Here is an 18,244-nt window from a genome sequence, read left to right as displayed (position 1 = left end):
TGTATACTGAATCATGCACTCACCATCCAAAGTTTCTTACCACTACCATTTGTTCTCTCTTTGCTCTCTTCTACCTCCCCATATTCCCTTTTCCTCTGGCAATCACCAAACCACCTTCTCTCTGAGAGCTGTCAGTCTGTTCTCTGTATCTATGAATATGTTTGTATTGTGTTTATTTTGTTTCATTAAATTCCACATAAAGGTTGTCCCAAAATTCACGCAAGAAGTAATTTTGATATAAAACACAGGTTTATAATAAAAAATTGTAATTTTTTTATTGATTCATAAAGTATATAGTATAGGGTTATGTATGGAATAGGATATCAGGTAAATGGCCTCCACGGCTTTGCTGGCACATATGCACTCTTTTGTTGAAATTTTCCATGACCGTTTTGCATAAATGTGGCTGAATTTTGATGAGGCTCATTTTCATCTTGATGGCTTGGTTAATCAACAAAATTGTTGCATTTGGGGTTCAGAAAATCCATGAGTGATTGTTGAGAAACAAATGCATCCACAACATGCCACTGTTTGGTGTGGATTTTGGGCTGGAGGCATCATCAGACCATTCTTCTTAAAAAATGCGGCTGCTCAGGCAATAACAAAAGAGTGTGTTTGTGCCAGCAAAGCCATGGAGGCCATTTACCCAACATGCTATTCCTTATATAACCCTAAACTGTATACTTTATGAATCAATAAAAAATTTACAATTTTGATTATAAACCTGTGTTTTCTATCAAAATTACATCTTGCGTGAATTTTGGGACACCCTTTATAAGTGAGATCATATGGTATTTATTTGTCTTTCTCTGACTGGCTTATACTCTCCAGGTCCATCCATGCTGTCACAAAAGGTAAGATTTTCTTTTTTTTATGGCCGAGTAGTATTCCATTGAGTAAATGTGCCAAAGCTTTTTTATTCACTTATCTACTGATGGTCACTTGGGCTGCTTCCAGATCTTGGCTCTTATAAATAACACTGCAATGAATATAGAGATACATATATTCTTTCATATTAGTGTTTTGGGTTTCTTACGAAGTATTTTCAGAAATGGGACAGATGTGTCATGACACAGTTTCATTTTTTATTTTTTGAGGCAACTCTATACTGTTTTGTACAGTGGCTGCTCTAATCTGTACTCCTATCAACAGTGCACGAGGGTTCCCTTTTCTCCACATCCTCCACGACACTTGTTGTTTGTTGATTTATTGATGATAGCCATCCTGACAGTTGTGAAGGGATATCTCATTATAGTTTTAATTTTTCTTATGATTAATGATATTTGAATCTTTTTATCCACCTACTGGCCATCTGTATTTACTCTCTGGAGAAGTGTCTATTCAGGTCCTTTGCCCATTTTCAAATTGGGTTGTTTATTTTCTTAGTATCAAGTTATATAAATTCGTTATAAATTTTGTAAAGTAACCCCTTATCAGATATATCATTGGCAAATATGTTTTCCCATTCAGTGGGTTGCATTTTCATTTTATTGATGGTTTCCTTTGCTTTGCAAAAGCTTTTTAGTTTGATATAGTCCCATTTTAATTTTATTTTAAATTTTGTTTCCCTTACTCGAGGAGATATATCAGAAAAAATATTGCTATGAGAAATGTTCAAGATTTTACTGCCTATATCTTCTAGGATTTTTATAGTTTCACAACTCAAATTAAGTTTTTAATCCATTTTGAATTTATTTTTGTTATGGTGTGAGGAGGTGGTCTAGCTTCATATTTTTGCAATATTTTGTACAATATTCCTAACAACATTTATTTAATAGACTGTCTTTATCCCATTATATATTCTAGTCTCCTTTTTCAAATATTAATTGACTATAAAGGTATAGGTTTATTTCCGGGCTCTCTATTATGTTCCATTGGTCTATATGCCTGTTTTTATGCCAGTACCATGCTGTTTTGATTAACATGGCCTTATAGTATAACTTGATATCAGGTAGCATGACACCTCCAACTTTATTCTTTCCAAGATTGCTGAGGCTCTTTGGAGTCTTTTGTGGTTTCATATAAATTTTTGGAGTATTTGTTCTAACACTGTGAGATGTGCCATTGCTATTTTAATAGGAATTGCATTGAATTTAGAGATTCAATTCTTTGGGTAGTATGGACATTTTAATGATGTTATTTCTTCCTATCCATGGACACACTATATGCTTCCACTTATTTGTATCTTCCTTCCTTTCTTTTTTTTTCTGACCACAGGTCTTTTACATCCTTGGTTAAATTTATTCCTAGGGAACTTATTTTTTCTTTGTTGTTGCAATTGTAAATAGTATTGTTTTCTTAATTTCTATTTCTGATTATTCATTGTTGCTTTATAAAAATGCCATAGATTTCTGGGCATTAATTTTGTATCCTACTGCATTGTCAAATTCATTTTATCAGTTCTAATAGGTTTTTGGTGGAGTCTTTAGGGTTTTCTATCTACAGTAACATGGAATCTGCAAATAATGACAGTTGTACTTCCTCCTTTGCAATTTGGATGCCTTTTATTTCTTTTTGTTTGACTGCTGTGACTAGAACTTCCAGTACTTTGTTGAATAAGAGTGGTGAAAGCAAACATCCCTGTCTTGTTCCTGATCTTAAAGGAAACACATTTATTTTTTGTTCATTGATTATATGTTGGTTATGAGTTTGTCATATATGGCCTTTATTACATTGAGGTATGTTTTTTTCTATTTCTACTTTGCTGAGAATTTTTATCATAAATGGGTGCTGGATTTTATTAAATGCTTTTTTATATGGCCATGTGATTATTATTCTTCATTTTGTTTATGTGATATAGCATGTTTAATAATTTGTGAATATTGTACCATCTTTGCATTCCTGGAATAAATGTTACTTGACATGGTGTATGATCTTTTTAATGTATAGCTGAATCTGATTTGCTAATATTTTGTTGAGGTATTTAGCATCAATGTTCATCAGGGATATTGGCCTATATATTTTTTCTTTGTAGTGTCTTTATCTAATTTTGGATTTGGATAATTCAAATTATCCAAATAATTTGGCCTAATAAAATGAGCTTGGAAGTCCACCCTCCTCTTGAATTTTTTGGAATAGTTTGAGAAGGATAAATATTAGTTCTTTTTTTAATTTTTGATAAAATTCACTTGTGAAGCTATCTAGTGTATGACTTTTATTTGCTGGGAGTTTTCTCACTACTGCTTCAATTTCATTAGTTATAATCAGTCTATTCAGGTTTTCTGATATTTGCTGATTCAATTTTGGCAGATTGTATGTTTTTAGGAATTTATCCATCTCACCTCAGTTGTCCAATTTGTTGGCATATAGTTGTTGGTAATATTTTCTTACAATCTTTCGTATTGCTATGGTGGCAGTTGTTAATTCTCTTCTTTAATTTCTGATTTTATTTATTTGGGTTCTCTCTCTTTTTTCTTGATGAACCAAGTTAAAGGTTTGTCAACTTTTTTTATTTTCCAAAGATTCAACTGTTGGTTTTATACACACACACACACACACACACACACACACACACACACACACATCTACACTAATAAAAGAGAAACATGCAAATTGGTATCACTCCGCTATGCGCACCAGCCAATCGGATGGGTATGCAAATTAACCCAACAAATATGGCGGTTAATTTGCATATGTAGGTGCCCAGTGGCCTGGGTTCTGGGAACATCATCAGCACCCAGGTCACTCTGAGGTAAGCCCCGTGTGGGCCCTGAGCAGCATAGGAAGGGCCTGAGCCAGGGGGCTCCTGGGCAGGGCAGAGCCTGTGATCAGAGCCGAAGGGGGCCCCAACCCAAGCCTAAAGCCTCAAGCCTCGGCTAGAGGCTTTAGGCCTGGGCAGGGAAGGAGCCAGCTTTCGGAGGGAAATGGGGGGGCCCTGCCCAGGCCCTGAGGCTTTAGGCCTGGACAGGGGTGGAGCCGGCAATCAGAAGAAGCTGGGGGTCCCCTGCCCAGGCCTAAAGACTCGGCCAGAGGCTTTAGGCCTGGGCTGGGGCCAAACCAGCGATCAGTGTGAACTATAGAGGAAACACCTTTTCTGACGCTCATTGGCTAAGCTCCCTGTAGGCCACTGGTAATATTCTTAGTAAATTGGGTAATAAGAATCTAAAAAGGTGATCTAGGGTTTTTCCACCTCACTCCTGGAGAAGAAAACGAAGGTCCGCTGCTGGAGGGCTAAGAAATGTCATATGCTGCCCTAGCCGGTTTAGCTCAGTGGATAGAGCCTCGGCCTGTGGACTGCAGGGTCTGGGTTCAATTCTGACCAAGGGCATGTACCTAGGTTGCAGGCTCCTCCCTGGCCAGGGCCCAGGTCAGGGCTTATGCAGGGGGCAACCAATCAAGGTGTTCCTCCCACTTTGATGTTTCTCTCTGTCTTTCCCTTTCTCTTCCACATTCTCTAAAAATCAATGAAAACATATCCTCAGGTGAGGATAAAAAAAAAAAATAAAGAAATGTCTTATCCTATGAAAGACACATCTTGAAAATGCCTAAAGAAAGTTGTCATTTTTTCATAGTGAAGGGACTGGAGTCCGTGTTGATGAAAACACCTTGGTGGCTGTGGTGACTGGCAGTGGCTGCAGCAGCGCGGTAATGGGGCTGGCACCTTGCCCTGATCAGCCTGGTCACCTCCCACAAAGGGAGGCCAGACTGCGGCTTAGGCCTGCTCCCTAAGGGGAGCAGGGAGAGGGCCTAAGCTCTCAGTAGGACATCCCCTGAGGGCTCCCAGTATGTGAGAGGGGGCAGGCTGGGCTGAGGGAACTCCCCCAGTGCACTAATTTCATGCACCGGGCCCCTAGTATAGATATAATTGATAATTGATGTAATTGATTTCAGAGACGAAGTGAGAGGAGGAGAGGGATAGAAAAATCAATAATGAGAATCATTAATTGGCTACTTCCTGCATGCCCCACACTGGGGATCGAGCCCACAACCCAGGAATGTGCCCTGACCAGGAATATTACCATGATCTCTTGGTTCATAGGTCGACACTCAACCGCTGAGTACACTGGCCGGGCTAATTCCAAAAGTTTTAGGCTTCAAAGTAATTACATGATTAAGCAAACTAAATTACCACTGTTAATTTTAAATGTTTTCTGTGAGAGAGAATTTTTAAATGATACTAAGTGTTTCCCATATACTTTCAATGAAACATTTATGAAAACTACATTTAAACATTTATATTCTTATTTATTTATTTATTTATTTATTTATTTATTTATTTATTTTTTGTAATAGTTCTTGCCAGTAGCCTCAGTCCGTATCGTGAAGGAAGATTTATAGAGAGACGACTGCGGTCTTCATCAGAAGGAACTGCAGGGAGTAGCAGAATGATTTTGAAACCAAAAGATGGAAATGTAGAAGAAGTTAATAGTCTAAGAAAGCAAAGAGCAGGTTCGTCATCTTCAAAAATGAACAGCATGGTAAGTAAATACATGTGCCTGCACATGGTGAAATAATTCCCTCTGTCTCTGACAAGTTCTTGCATGCAAAATGAAAACAGACTGAAGACTAGACTCCTTACATTTGAAGGGAATATTGATCTCCATAGTTTGATGTCATAATTCAGAGGTGCTAAGTTTGTACCAAGACCTTCATGACAGATAGGAGCATACAGAGAGAGCTGCCCTTAATTCCTGTCTTCTTTGCTCCCATGGAAAGTTTGATGTTCTCCATTCTAGAACAAAACCCTGGAATGCACAGCTAAGGAAAAGTGATCCTGAGGATACCCTCTGACACCATCATTGCACACCGTGCCATCACCCTCTAGCTGCATAAAATGTGTCCTTTTGTAAACTACCCTTATTTCAGTACCACCCTTAGACCCTTTAATGGACCCTGCTCTGCCTGTCCTTTCACAGTTGCCCTTCCACACAAAGTGAGGTGCCTGCGTGTCAAGGCAAAATCCACAACTTGTGCACATTCTAAGTATTAGAGGTTCCAAATTCCTGGTCCAAACTCTGGGTGCCTGCTGGTGAGGGTGGAGGTGGGTGTGTAGGGGGCTGCATCTAGGCTTGCACTTGTGGACTGGGTGTCCTAGAGGCATGTGAATGAAGCTTCTCTGTGACGTGAGATGGAGTCAGGGGTGGGAAGAAGTGACCAGTGGCCTGCAGCCCAGGGGATCAGGAGGCCTCAGGTCTCACAAATATCGGGATGGGCTGGCCTTTTGGAGTTCACTTTACTTTCTCACAGATTTATTACTTTTTCAGTAACACCTTTGATCCCTAATATTTAGCAGTGTTTCTTGCAAATGATCTATCTACCTATCTACCTATTTATTCATGCATATATGTGAAAAATACATAAAACTATAATTTTTGACATCCCTGTATATGCTAGATAGTTTTTTCAAGTGAAATTGTTAGATTATGTAGTTTAAACCATCGTGTTGTGAAGAAGACTTAAGTTACTGAGGTACTACTGAGTGATAGCAAGACCACTGTACTTGAAGTTAGAAGTTCTAGCCATCAGGGCAGGCTTGGCCAGATTTTAATCTTGAGAAAATCAGAATTACAAAACAGCAAATGATAATGGGTTTCATGTTTTTTATTATACTAAAACATGATTGTGTGTATTTACATGTGTATATATAGAAATCTATTATATTTCATCTTTCTTTTTTGTTCTTTGGTGCTTTAAAACTTATTATTTTGACAATTGAGTTTTTTTTCCTAAGTTTAAGAACATGTTAAGAAAGATTTCCAGTTAATGTAAAATTATAGGTTATGGCTAATGAATTATTATTAAACATAATAATTTCCATTATCCCTTCATAAAATTTCCATTATACCTTCATAGATCGGTATTTATTTTAATAATTGTGCACTATTTGTTACACTTGCTCAAAGTTGGGCCTCTTATGCATTCTTTATATCTCATTTTTATACTATATTTAAATAATTTCCCTTGTAATATCACAAAATAACTTTTCCTTTGAGATACACTTTCAAGATTTAAAGTTTAAAATATCAAAGCACAAAAATGTAATGTTGTCTTTTATTTAAGGCGTTTTATGAATTTTCAGAATGTGTCCCTGCAGTGATGTAGATCTTCCAGTAGATGGCAGGACGACACCATTGCCATGGGGAAGGAAAGGTTATAAAGCAGCAAATTTCCAGTTTCTCATCTCATAACACATATGAATTGATTACTAAAATTCTTCACACACCAAAAATATGTATTATATTTTTCCCAATATGACAAAAAAATGGAATAATTTTTACTAATCCACCCCGGGCAGCTATTATTGTGTTGGCTGTTATCATCTTTTTATTTGACAATATAAGGGAGAAGAGGTCAGTACACCTGAATAAAATAGTCAGGTATTGCAGGTTTTAAAAATTCTTGTGACACACAAGTTGAAAATCACTGCTATGAAGTGTTAAGGTTGGGACAGAAACTTGGTTAAAATATTGTACATTTTCACTGGATTTACAGGTAAAAAATGTTGAAGTAAATAATGAAACACTTGAATTTTCACATGAAACCTATTAAAATCTCTATGACATTACTGTTTTCCTTTGGATTTGCAACTACTATCTCATCCTTTAATTAACTGTTTGATAGTTAATTTAAAATGCATAAAATATATTCTCTATCTCATGGCAATCTGAGTGAGTAAGAAATGCTAGAGTTCCTTAGGTAACTTTAGCTATATGTGAAACAAGTGACTTATATATTTAGGAAATCATAGCTTTTTGTGTGAAAAGTGACCCACATTTTCCATATTTCTTTTCCAAAATATTTCAAGTGAATATATATACTTAAGATACACCCATAGTTCAGCTATTTTTTTTTCTTTTAGAGCAATAATAAGAGTAACATGCATTATTAAGGCTAATTTTAACCAAGGGCTATAGTTAATGCTTCACATGTATTATAACATTAAGTTCTTACAAAACTATGAACCAGGGGATACTGTTATTGATCACAGTATGCAAAATAGGAAAATAAAGCACTAAGAAGATAAGCACTTGCCCCGTAACACAGATGGTAAGTGGCAGAAATAGGATTTAGTAGGTGTACCAGTTAATAATGCGGATTTTTTTCAATAGATGGAATTACACATATGTTGATATGTATGTGATTTGATATGTATGCTATTTTGTTGTATTGACAGCAAACTTCAAAACTTCATATGTCAAATTTGCTGAAGGTGTTAACATCATAGATATTTTTACGCTTAAAAACGTTGAATTTCATGCCAAAAAAGAGCATTTGTGGGGAGTTTTAATTCATTACTTTATTTTGAAGAAAAGTGCTGCTGAAAGTTATCGTATACTTCGGGAAGCTTATGGTGAACATGCTCCATCTCAAGATACTTGTGAACGCTCGTTTAAACGCTTTAAAAGGGATGATTTCAATGTGAAAGACAAAGAATGTCCAGGTCAACCGAAAAAGTTTGAAGACCAACAATTACAAGCATTATTGGATGAATATGTGTGTCAAGCTCAAAAACAACTTACAGAAAGATTAAACGTTGCTCAGCAAACAATTTCCAATCATTTACAAGCAATGGGAAAGATTTTTTTTAATTTTTTTATTGGGAAAGATTTTAAAGGAAGGGAAATGGGTGCCACATAAACTAAACAAAAGACAAATGGAAAACCGAGAAGTCATCAGTAATATGTTGCTTCAACTGGTATGAAAGAAAGTCTTCTTTGCATTGAATTCTGACTGGTGATGAAAAGTGGATTAATTTTGAGAATCCCAAATGCACAAAATCCTGGGTTGATCCAGGTCAACCATCGACATGGACTGCAAGGCCAAATTGCTTCAGAAGGAAGACAATGCTCTGCATTTGGTGGGATCAGGAAGGTGTGGTGTATTATAAGCTTCTAAAACCAGGTGAAACAGTTAATACTGATCACTACCAACAACAAATAATCAATTAAACCACACTTTAATCGTGAAATGACCAGAAAGTGCCAGAAGACACGGCAAAGTAATTTTGCTTCATGATGACGCACCATCACACACTTCAAAACCAGTTAAAGACACATTAAAAGTTCTTGCCTGGGAAGTATTAACCCACCCGCCGCATTCATCAGACCTTGCTCCCTCAGATGACCACTTGTTCCTATCAATGGCGCACGCACTTTTTGAGCAGCACTTCAAAATGTACAAAGAAGTGGAAAATTGGGTCTCTGAGTGGTTTGCCTCAAAACAAGAAAAGTTCTATTGGGACGGTATCCACAAATTACCTGAAAGATGGAGGAAATGCATAGCTAGTGCTGGACATTACTTTGAATATAGCACTTTTGATGTTTCTATTGAAATTATCATGTTTTCTTTGATTACAAAATCCGCCATTATTAACCAGTACAACTAGTAGATTTGGACCCTAGTTGTCAAACTTTAAATCATGCTTGCTTGGGTGGCATATAATAGATATAAATTAGTTTTTAATTTTTTCTGCATTATTTATGTATAATGAAGTTAACACATTTAAAACAAACTGTGCTTGCTCTAAGTGTAGACTGAGACCCTCCATAAAGAATATAAAAAAGGAATACAATTTAGTACTTATTCTGGACTTAACATTTGGTAGTATATCTTGATATGCTGATGAATGGTACTAGTGTATATACTGAGAGATAGTTCATTCAAAACGGAACTTTGTCACAAAAGGAGATACTAATACTTGGACAGTACTGGCATACTTTGTATAGTTCATGGAGATTTAATTCTACCAATAGGATATGGCTCTATTTATTAAGATGCTAAGGGCTCCCCAATGACCAAAAATATGCCCTGATACAGTAGATAGACCACAATTGTGGATATTTCAGTCTGAAAGGGAAATGGTAGGATGTATAATTCTTTGAATATCAATGGCCCAGAAGAAATTGGACTTTGCTTAAACTTATTATAAGAAACCAAAATATATTTGAAACAATTGTGTAAGCATTCACATTTACTATATATGCTCAAATTGCTTTAAATACTTTTCTTAATTTTTCTATAATGAATAACTTTCTTGATACTTTTCTTAGGAGGGTCCAAATATTTAAAAAAAAACACAAGAAAAACCACACACACACAACAAAATTTTTTCTAGAAATAGGCTCTTTCTTTCTGGGAACTTCCCTTCCAGACTGTGCTATATCATTGAATAAATGTAAGGATTTGTCATGTTTCTCCCACAGCTTTACACAGTTGAAGTCTACCTCCAAATATTTATAATATCACCCTACTTTATAAGAGTTATTAATGGGAGGATAGATTATGTGTTATGATCAATAATGAGGATCTGTCATTACAGAAAGGAATGTGCCTGAATGTGCGAGTAAAGATGAAATAAACTAAGTGATAGCAAATAGCTCCCAAATCTAAGTCACTTAATGATATGTTTTTCTCAGTCATTGTAGAAGGTGCTGGGAGTTCTGTTCAAGGTCCATTCTGTATCCCGGCTGTTGAAGCAGCTACTATTGCAAACTTTGCCTTTCACCAGAGCTAAAGAGCTCTCTGAAAGTCCTCATCCCAATAATAAGTGCTCCAACCCATGTGACTCATTGAGTGGGGGGGGGGGAGGGGGGAGGATAGGGGCTAATGGGGGAGATGATGACACATTTGTAATTCCTTAACTAATAAAGAATTTAAAGATTAAAACAATAAAATAAATAAAAACAGTTTTCATAAAACAAAAACAATAAGTGCTCCAACCCATGAGACTCAATGATCTAATCACATGGCCCAAACTAGCCACAAAGGCACAGGAGGCAGTCTTTTTCTTGTGACTGGAAGGGGTAGACCGAGGTATGCTCGGTCAGCACTGATGACTGTCATATTCTCAAATAATTTATTGTATCTCAGTTCTTTCAGTTAACTGAGATTTCCTGCTTGCCTCTCCCTCCCTTTTGTCCACAATCATATAAAGGGTCCTGACTTCATGTCAGGCTGCTCTGGTCACTGTGACTGAGAAAATAGAAGACATCTTTGACACTGAAGGATTCATTCATGACCATACGTTTTATTTTTTTGGCATGTGCTTTCTTCCTGACTTAAAAGCCTTAAGATGTAGATCTAAAAACTGCTCAATTCAATTTCTGGGAACCCTACTCTATTTGGAAGTATTTATTTTTATTACATTAAAACGCTGATTTGGAAAGTTGTGTTATCTTTAAATGACTCAGCAAATGCATCCACAAAGTTGCCCTGAACTATTTGTGCTGAGTGACTCTGACAGCATTCATTTATGGCTAGTTTTACTCTGACACAGTCTAATTTCTTTCATTCGCAGTTTGGCATCCTGCTGCCTTTCTGTAGAAACTGTGAATTGCACAGTGAAAACATAAGCTGTAGGACTTCTGCAATAGAAGAATAGACCAGATTTATATTTAAGCAAAAAGTTGTTACTTGTAGATCATTAGCATCTCATGTCATATTTTAATCATTTGGTATATCAAATCTAGAATTTAGATATTACTAATAATAGTTAAATAATGTAAGACTATTTAAGCCCTATGTTACATAGCCAAACACCTTCCTATGCATTCACTTTTCTTCTGTGCTCTACTATGTCCTACTTTATTAATTTATCTTTTATTCATTTATCCATTCATCAATACATTCACAGTTTCTTTCAATAAAAATTTATTGAGAACCTACTCTGAAGATGCAAAGATGAAAGAGTCAGCCCTTCAGGTATTTAAAGTTCCATATTGGGAGATATTAATGTGATCTTGTCAATACAACAGATTGAACCATTTTGACCATCCTAAATGGGTGGGGCTTTATTTGGATTGTGACCTGTGATATCAAGTATTAAAAGGATTAAACAAGAACTACTGTATATTTAATTTATATGGAGTCTGTCTCACATGCTCAATAGATGCTGTTGAATATATATGTGTATTCTTGTGTCCTTTGCTAATTTCTACCATTGGGGCCCAGCTTTGAATGAACAGGGACTCTGAGAGACAAGAATGTACAACAATAAGTTTCAAAGAATAGTTTCAAAGGAAAAATGATTAGAAAATCTGACTGAAGACATTTCTTCTCTTAATCCTGAAATGCTAGGTAAGACTTTCAAATATGTAAAATACTAATGACTTTTTGAGGGTTAAAATAATAATTTTAGCTTTTGATTTAACTCATTGTCAATGGAATTAAAACAGATATCATTGCTTGCTTAGGGACATCTAATGAGAAAAAGAAAGCCTTAATATTTTTAAGGAAATGGAGCCACACAAATCATTCTCTTCAATCCTTTTATACTTTAAGAAGGAGAATCACAAGTATCAATCATTCAACATGAAATTACATCTGTTGATAACCAGTATATTAATTTTAGATTAATAGCCCTCACTCATAATGCCTTTATTGATTTTCCTAGTTACTAATGATACTTTCCTATTAATGTCCTTCTCAGTTATATCACATATGTGGCAATCACCATTTAGTTATTTGATTTTGTCTCCTTTTACCTGTTAGACATTCATCTTTTAAATGGAAGAAATTTTGGATGTATTAACATTTTTATAGCATTTACTACAGTGCCGGATACACAAAAAATGTGGGTGAATTAAAGGTAAAATTGCTGCCAAGGTGGTGATGCTTTTAGTGCAGTCCTTGTGTGTGGCGTGCTTATGTGCATTGTTTGACATTTTGGTTTATTATACAAATGTGCAGATACTTTCGTGAAACATTTTTTGATAGAGCTTTGGTTTTTCTAATTATTGATCATGAAGGCCATACAATTATGATACTGTTACAGTAGAAACATTTATTTATTTTATTTTTACTTTTTTTTAAAATTGAATTTGTTGGGGTGACATTCGTTTTCCAAACCTTACATGTTTTGAGTGTACAAACCAACAAAACATTATCTGTACACTGATTCGTGTGCCCATCACCCCAAGAAAAGTCTCTTTCCATCCCTACTCCCAACCCCCTTTGCCCACCTCCACCTTCCCCCCTTACCCTTTTCCCTCTAGCTGTCACCACACTGTTGTATGTGTCTATGTGTTATATGTATATGTTTTTGGCTAATCCCTTTACTTCCTTTCATCCAGCCCCCAACCCTAGAAAATTAGCCTTATGGAATGGTATATAAGATCATATCAGTACAATAGTTATGGACTTGCCATACAGATGGGACAAGAAATAGTCAATTACTTGTGATATTTTTTGGAGAACCCATTAAAAAATACAAGTTCTTGGTCAAGTATGTTTAAAGTGTTATTTTAAAAACTCCTGTGCATATTTTATCTAGTCCAACTCACTTCATTTCTTGTAAACTTGAAGATTCAGCATTACTTTTAAAGAGGCAGAATTGAATAAAGTATACCTTTTTTCTTTTTTAGTTTTGGGTGAGTCATTTTTATTTAGCAGATTTCATAGTTATTCATAGTTTGATGGACAGAATTATGAATAGCTTATTTGTAGAGCTAACTCACTTCATCCTAAATGACCTTAAGATTAGTTTGAGTAAATAAAGTTGCAGTACCACAATCATTAACTATATCTTCATACAATTCACATGAGAATGTGCATAGTAACTAATATTTTCCTCTGTAATTACTTTCTTAAAACTTAATATGTGTCTTAGTCCCTTAGGCCGCTATAACAAAATATCATAGACTGGGTAGCGTGAAAATGACAGAAATTTATTTCTCAAAGTTCTGGAGGCTGGAAGTACAATACTGAGGTGCCAGCATCATTCTTGGCTCATAACTCGCACCTCCTCCATGTGTCTTACATGGTGGACGGGGCGAGGTATCTCTCTGGAGCCTCTTTTATGTAAGCACTAATCCCATTCCTGCGTCCTCCACCCTTATGAACTAAGCACCTCTCAAAGACCCTACCTTCGAAAACCATCATCTTTGGAGATTGGAATTTCAACATGTGAATTTTAGACCATAGCAATAAACAATCATGTTGTAATAATATCAGTATTAAATAATATATATTAAAAGCTTCATTGTGGAAAGTATACATTTTAATTTATTTTTTATTATGTTTTTCAAGGAAATAATTAAGAACACATGTAGAATAAATTTTTTTTTTATCTAACCATACTGTATTGAGCATACCTGTTAGGGAGTTTATATCTTTCTAATATTAATAAGTTACATAATTAAGGTTGTTTACCTTTTATTTTGGGGGTTAGAATGCAAAAATGACAATTTCATTTTTAACTGTGTCAAGTTGTCTCAGTTTTCTGTGAGATAAAAACTATTTTATGCCTTATTTAGGTAACCCTGTGGGCCAGCACAGCTTTCATAGAATGAGAGAAAGTATTTATTGATTTAGGATTCATGAAAAATCTCTGACCATTCAAACAGCTGCCTAACCTGTAAGACAGATTGGTCTTGAGTAAAATAACTACCTTTACTGAGGAAATAGTCTTTGGATTTTGATGTTTTTACCTTATTCAGATTAGACAACGAGGCAAAATTTATTCATAGAGTCCTTTATTCTGAAATTTAAATACAACATAATAAATTAATTTAGTAAGTTAAGTAATATTTATTTTTACTTCCCAGGTCAAGAAATATAGTAGTATATTATATCAAATATTAAGAATTATAGACAGTTTAGAGAAAATATAAATATTTTGCCATATTAATATTGTTTTTGAAATAATTTTTAAATTGAGACTTTGATAATTGTATCCCATACCATCACATTTGCAATGTCAGGATAAAAAGGTATGACTTGGAAATGAATCATGTGCATACATTTCACATTTTTCCAATGCGATGTTTTTGAGTTAATCATTTCTAAATTAGAGTAGCTGTCACTTTATTGGTTTTATCATTTAATTCAGCAATCGTTTTACACTAGTGTTTAAAGTTTGCTCAGAAATACCTCCTTTGTCTACATCTTCTATTTGTGCTTAGCTTGTTACATCCAACCTGAAACAGCCTAAGTACTGATATTATTAGTCCTCTCTCTCAGGCTTTTTATTGTATACATTTGTTACTCCTTACAAAATATCAGCTAGGTCATCTTCAACACTACCCAATAACTAGTGTTTGTGTCAGTGAGAAACACAGAGTATTTTGTTAAGAGAGACTCCCATGAATCAGAGCTTTTACCAGGTGTCAAGAGGCACAGGTGAAGTAGGGAGAGATCTGGAATACCTTCCCTGCAACCCAGGTCCTTTCTTCCTGCATTTGATTGTTGGATGAGGTTTCGATTGTTGGACATGTACAATTTCCACATTTACACAGAAGGAGCCACCTCAATGAGAAACAGCTCTATTTTTTTTCAACTAACGTTCTTATTCTGTACATTATGTACCAGAACTTATTAACTGGGTGTTTTAACCGTGAATCACATGAAACATCTTTGTTTTACACTCAGATAGTTATGTAGCATGCATGGACATTATGCAAGGAGCCATAGCCCATACATCTTTATATTACAGCTTTATTTTTCATTTGCAGTCCTAGTTAGACACATTTCATTAAATGAGATCCATATATAAGCTCTCCTGATAGTGAAAAATATTCAGTTGGCTACTCTGTTTGTTTGCTAGGAGGTCTGTCATTAGTATGTTTACAAGATTACACTAGGTCACCTGCTGTTTTACTTTCCAGGAAGGATATGCCATTTCCCTCTATAACAGACCAGCTGCTTAATCTAGGCACTAAATATGAATGTTAAACACTCTCCTCGAGCTGCCTATCTTGTTCTTGCCGCTCACTCCAAAAATATTCCTATCTTTACCCATTAGTCCTTCATTTCCTCTGATCTTAGAGCTATGTTTCCCCGTGTTCTTCAAAGCACTCATTTCTACCAGTCTTCCTGATTTCAACCTTTCCCCTCCTTCAAACAGCATTTCATCAGTATGTTTCTTCTCTTTTCATCCCCAATTCTTCCCCATCTCTTCATTATTGTCAGGTTACAACACTACCAAGTTTTCCATCACTGAGACAACATACAGCAATGTTTGTTTCTATGTCCTGTCTGCTTCGAGAGTTCTCCATCTGTTCACTCTTTTTCCCTGCAAGGCAAAAAGCTTTGAAAGAATAGCCTTCTCTAGCCATATTTATTTCCTAACTGCTCACAAAGCTCCTCAGTTTCATGCATTTTAGCTCCTGTAATGTGCAGGATGTTTCTCAATATCGGCACTATTGCTGTTTTATCCTGGATAGTTCTTTGGTGTTCGTTTGTTTGTTTGTTTGTTTGTTTTTAGGGGGGTGTATTATGCCTTGTATAGGATGTTTAATAGCATCCTACTCATGAAATGCCAGTTGAACCCTTAAGTTGTGACAACCAAAAATATCTCCAGACATTGCCAAATATGCCCTAGTAGGCAAGAATCGTCCCCAGTTGAGAACTACTCTAAAGCCATCAGTGACTTTACCAATTTTCAGATTTTTTTGTGTGTCAGTCTTTCTTGACCTCTCTTCAGCGTCTAACACTGTTGAATACCTTTTTGTTTATTTACCATTTCTCCTTTTTCCAGAGCCAATGCTCTTCTGGTTCTTCTTCTTTTCTCCTTCCAGACCCCTTAGCAGGCTTCTGCTTCACACACACTTTAATCACAGCTATTACTTGGTATTTGGTCCATGACCCTCTTGTGTTTTATATTTTACCTGTTCTACCTGAAAATGTCAGATGTAGTTAAAGTGACATGCAGCTTCCTAATGAAAAGACTGGAAATCTCATATAAGAAATAAGAAAAAATCAATAGGCATTGAAAATCACAATATATTGGATTTATGGAAATAGAATGAGGATGTGTGAAAGATTTGTTTGCATAAGGAGGTTAGCTGAAACTGAGGACTGAAACTTTGGCATGGATATGGAGAAATAGGCAGTAAGCTGTCTTTTGCCCTAATGGCCAATGGCTTCTATCCCTTTGCTTGCCCCCCCCCCCCACACTCCCATCTACATTACTATCTTATTTCTGTTTTAGTACACATATATTTCAGTCTTCTTTTCAGATATTCCAATTATTCTAAACTCCCCTTCCTCTGTTTCTACAGTCACATTGGAGAAGTAGCAATTATATCACTTAAAATAGGACCTCGCCAGTAGAGTTAGAATAAATACATTGCAATAATCAATCCTTCCTTCACTTCTATCACCCACCACCACAGGTTTCATTTTTGTTTTTTCAAATTGACAGTAGCTTAAGTTGAGCAAAGGACAAACAATGGCAAAAGACATGGGCATTGTGCAAGCAGTATGTATTTGACCTTCCAGAAAAATTGGCAACTACCAGAGAACCACACACTGCCCACCTCTGTCCTACCCTGTGGTCTCTGGAACCTGCTAGTTCTGTTTTGTCTCTTCAGAGCTTCCTGTGGATTGTGTCTCAGGCCGTCTGTGGTCCAAGAGGAAGTTGTGGTTACAGTGGTTGTGTGCAAGGGCAAGGGAGATGTATTAAAAACGATTTCAGAAGGGAAGAAAATCTATAAAACACCTTTAGTTCCTAAAAATAAAAAATTAATAACTTAATAAAAATGTAGGAAGTAATAAACAAACAACTTCATGACATTTTCATACTTTTTATACTTCTTTTCCCCCCTGAATTCTTTTAGTGCTTTCTAACTTTTAACATCTTATAAGAATATGTATTTTTATTTTGTCTTCATGAACACTTGTCTGTAATAAAAGTATATTGCTTAAAAATCAAAAGAGAATTATTTCTACTAACACACAAACATGACCAAAAAGGGCACATTTATAAAATGGAAATTCTTTTATATTAGTTAAACATGATTTTAACTTTTTATTTTAAGCAAATATGGTGTGATGAAAAGAGTATGGGGATTTGGAAACAGACACCATATCTAGTCTCATTTCTCTCAATAATAATGCTGTCCACCTCACAGAGTTATAAAGATCAAATAATATATACATTTTATGTGAAAAGGCTCTACAAATTTTAAGGAACAATACTGATGGAAATTACACTTATTTTCATTAATAACATGGATCAAAGCCAGAAAATGAAATACAAATAGTATTGTCTATTAAAGTATTCATCTAGAAATACAAATATGTTAAAAGATGAACTCACATTTAAAGTACTACCATGACATTAAATTGAGCTGGTTCCTTTAAGCCACACACACACACACACACACACACACACACACTGCTAGACATTAAAAATGTTTAACTTATTTACATATTAATGCTTTCTAAGAATAATCTATTATTTACATGATTTACATGATTTCTCATTTAGTTATTTTTCTGACACTCATACATTTTTCAAAATCAATTTATATTGCTTAGAAACAAATTAAGAAGGAAGTAAATTTAAGATTTTCACATTTTAATA

The 18,244-nt window shown here is 35.4% G+C and overlaps 1 protein-coding gene across 4 annotated transcripts in view; it reads left to right on the top strand.

Annotated features, from left to right (window-relative positions):
• Positions 1-18,244, top strand: part of CCSER1 (coiled-coil serine rich protein 1) — a 1,185,560-nt gene that overhangs the window by 154,021 nt on the left and 1,013,295 nt on the right. For all 4 annotated transcript variants that reach the window (XM_059665408.1, XM_059665417.1, XM_059665424.1 and 1 more), the window contains exon 3: positions 5,233-5,417. In XM_059665408.1, coding sequence (XP_059521391.1) covers positions 5,233-5,417 — 185 coding nt within the window. The remainder of the gene's footprint in view (positions 1-5,232; positions 5,418-18,244) is intronic.

The sequence above is a fragment of the Myotis daubentonii genome, chromosome 1 (genome assembly GCF_963259705.1).
Source record: "Myotis daubentonii chromosome 1, mMyoDau2.1, whole genome shotgun sequence".
Lineage (NCBI taxonomy): Eukaryota > Metazoa > Chordata > Mammalia > Chiroptera > Vespertilionidae > Myotis > Myotis daubentonii.
Note: the sequence above shows the minus strand (reverse complement) of the source record. Positions and strands in the feature narration are given on the sequence as shown.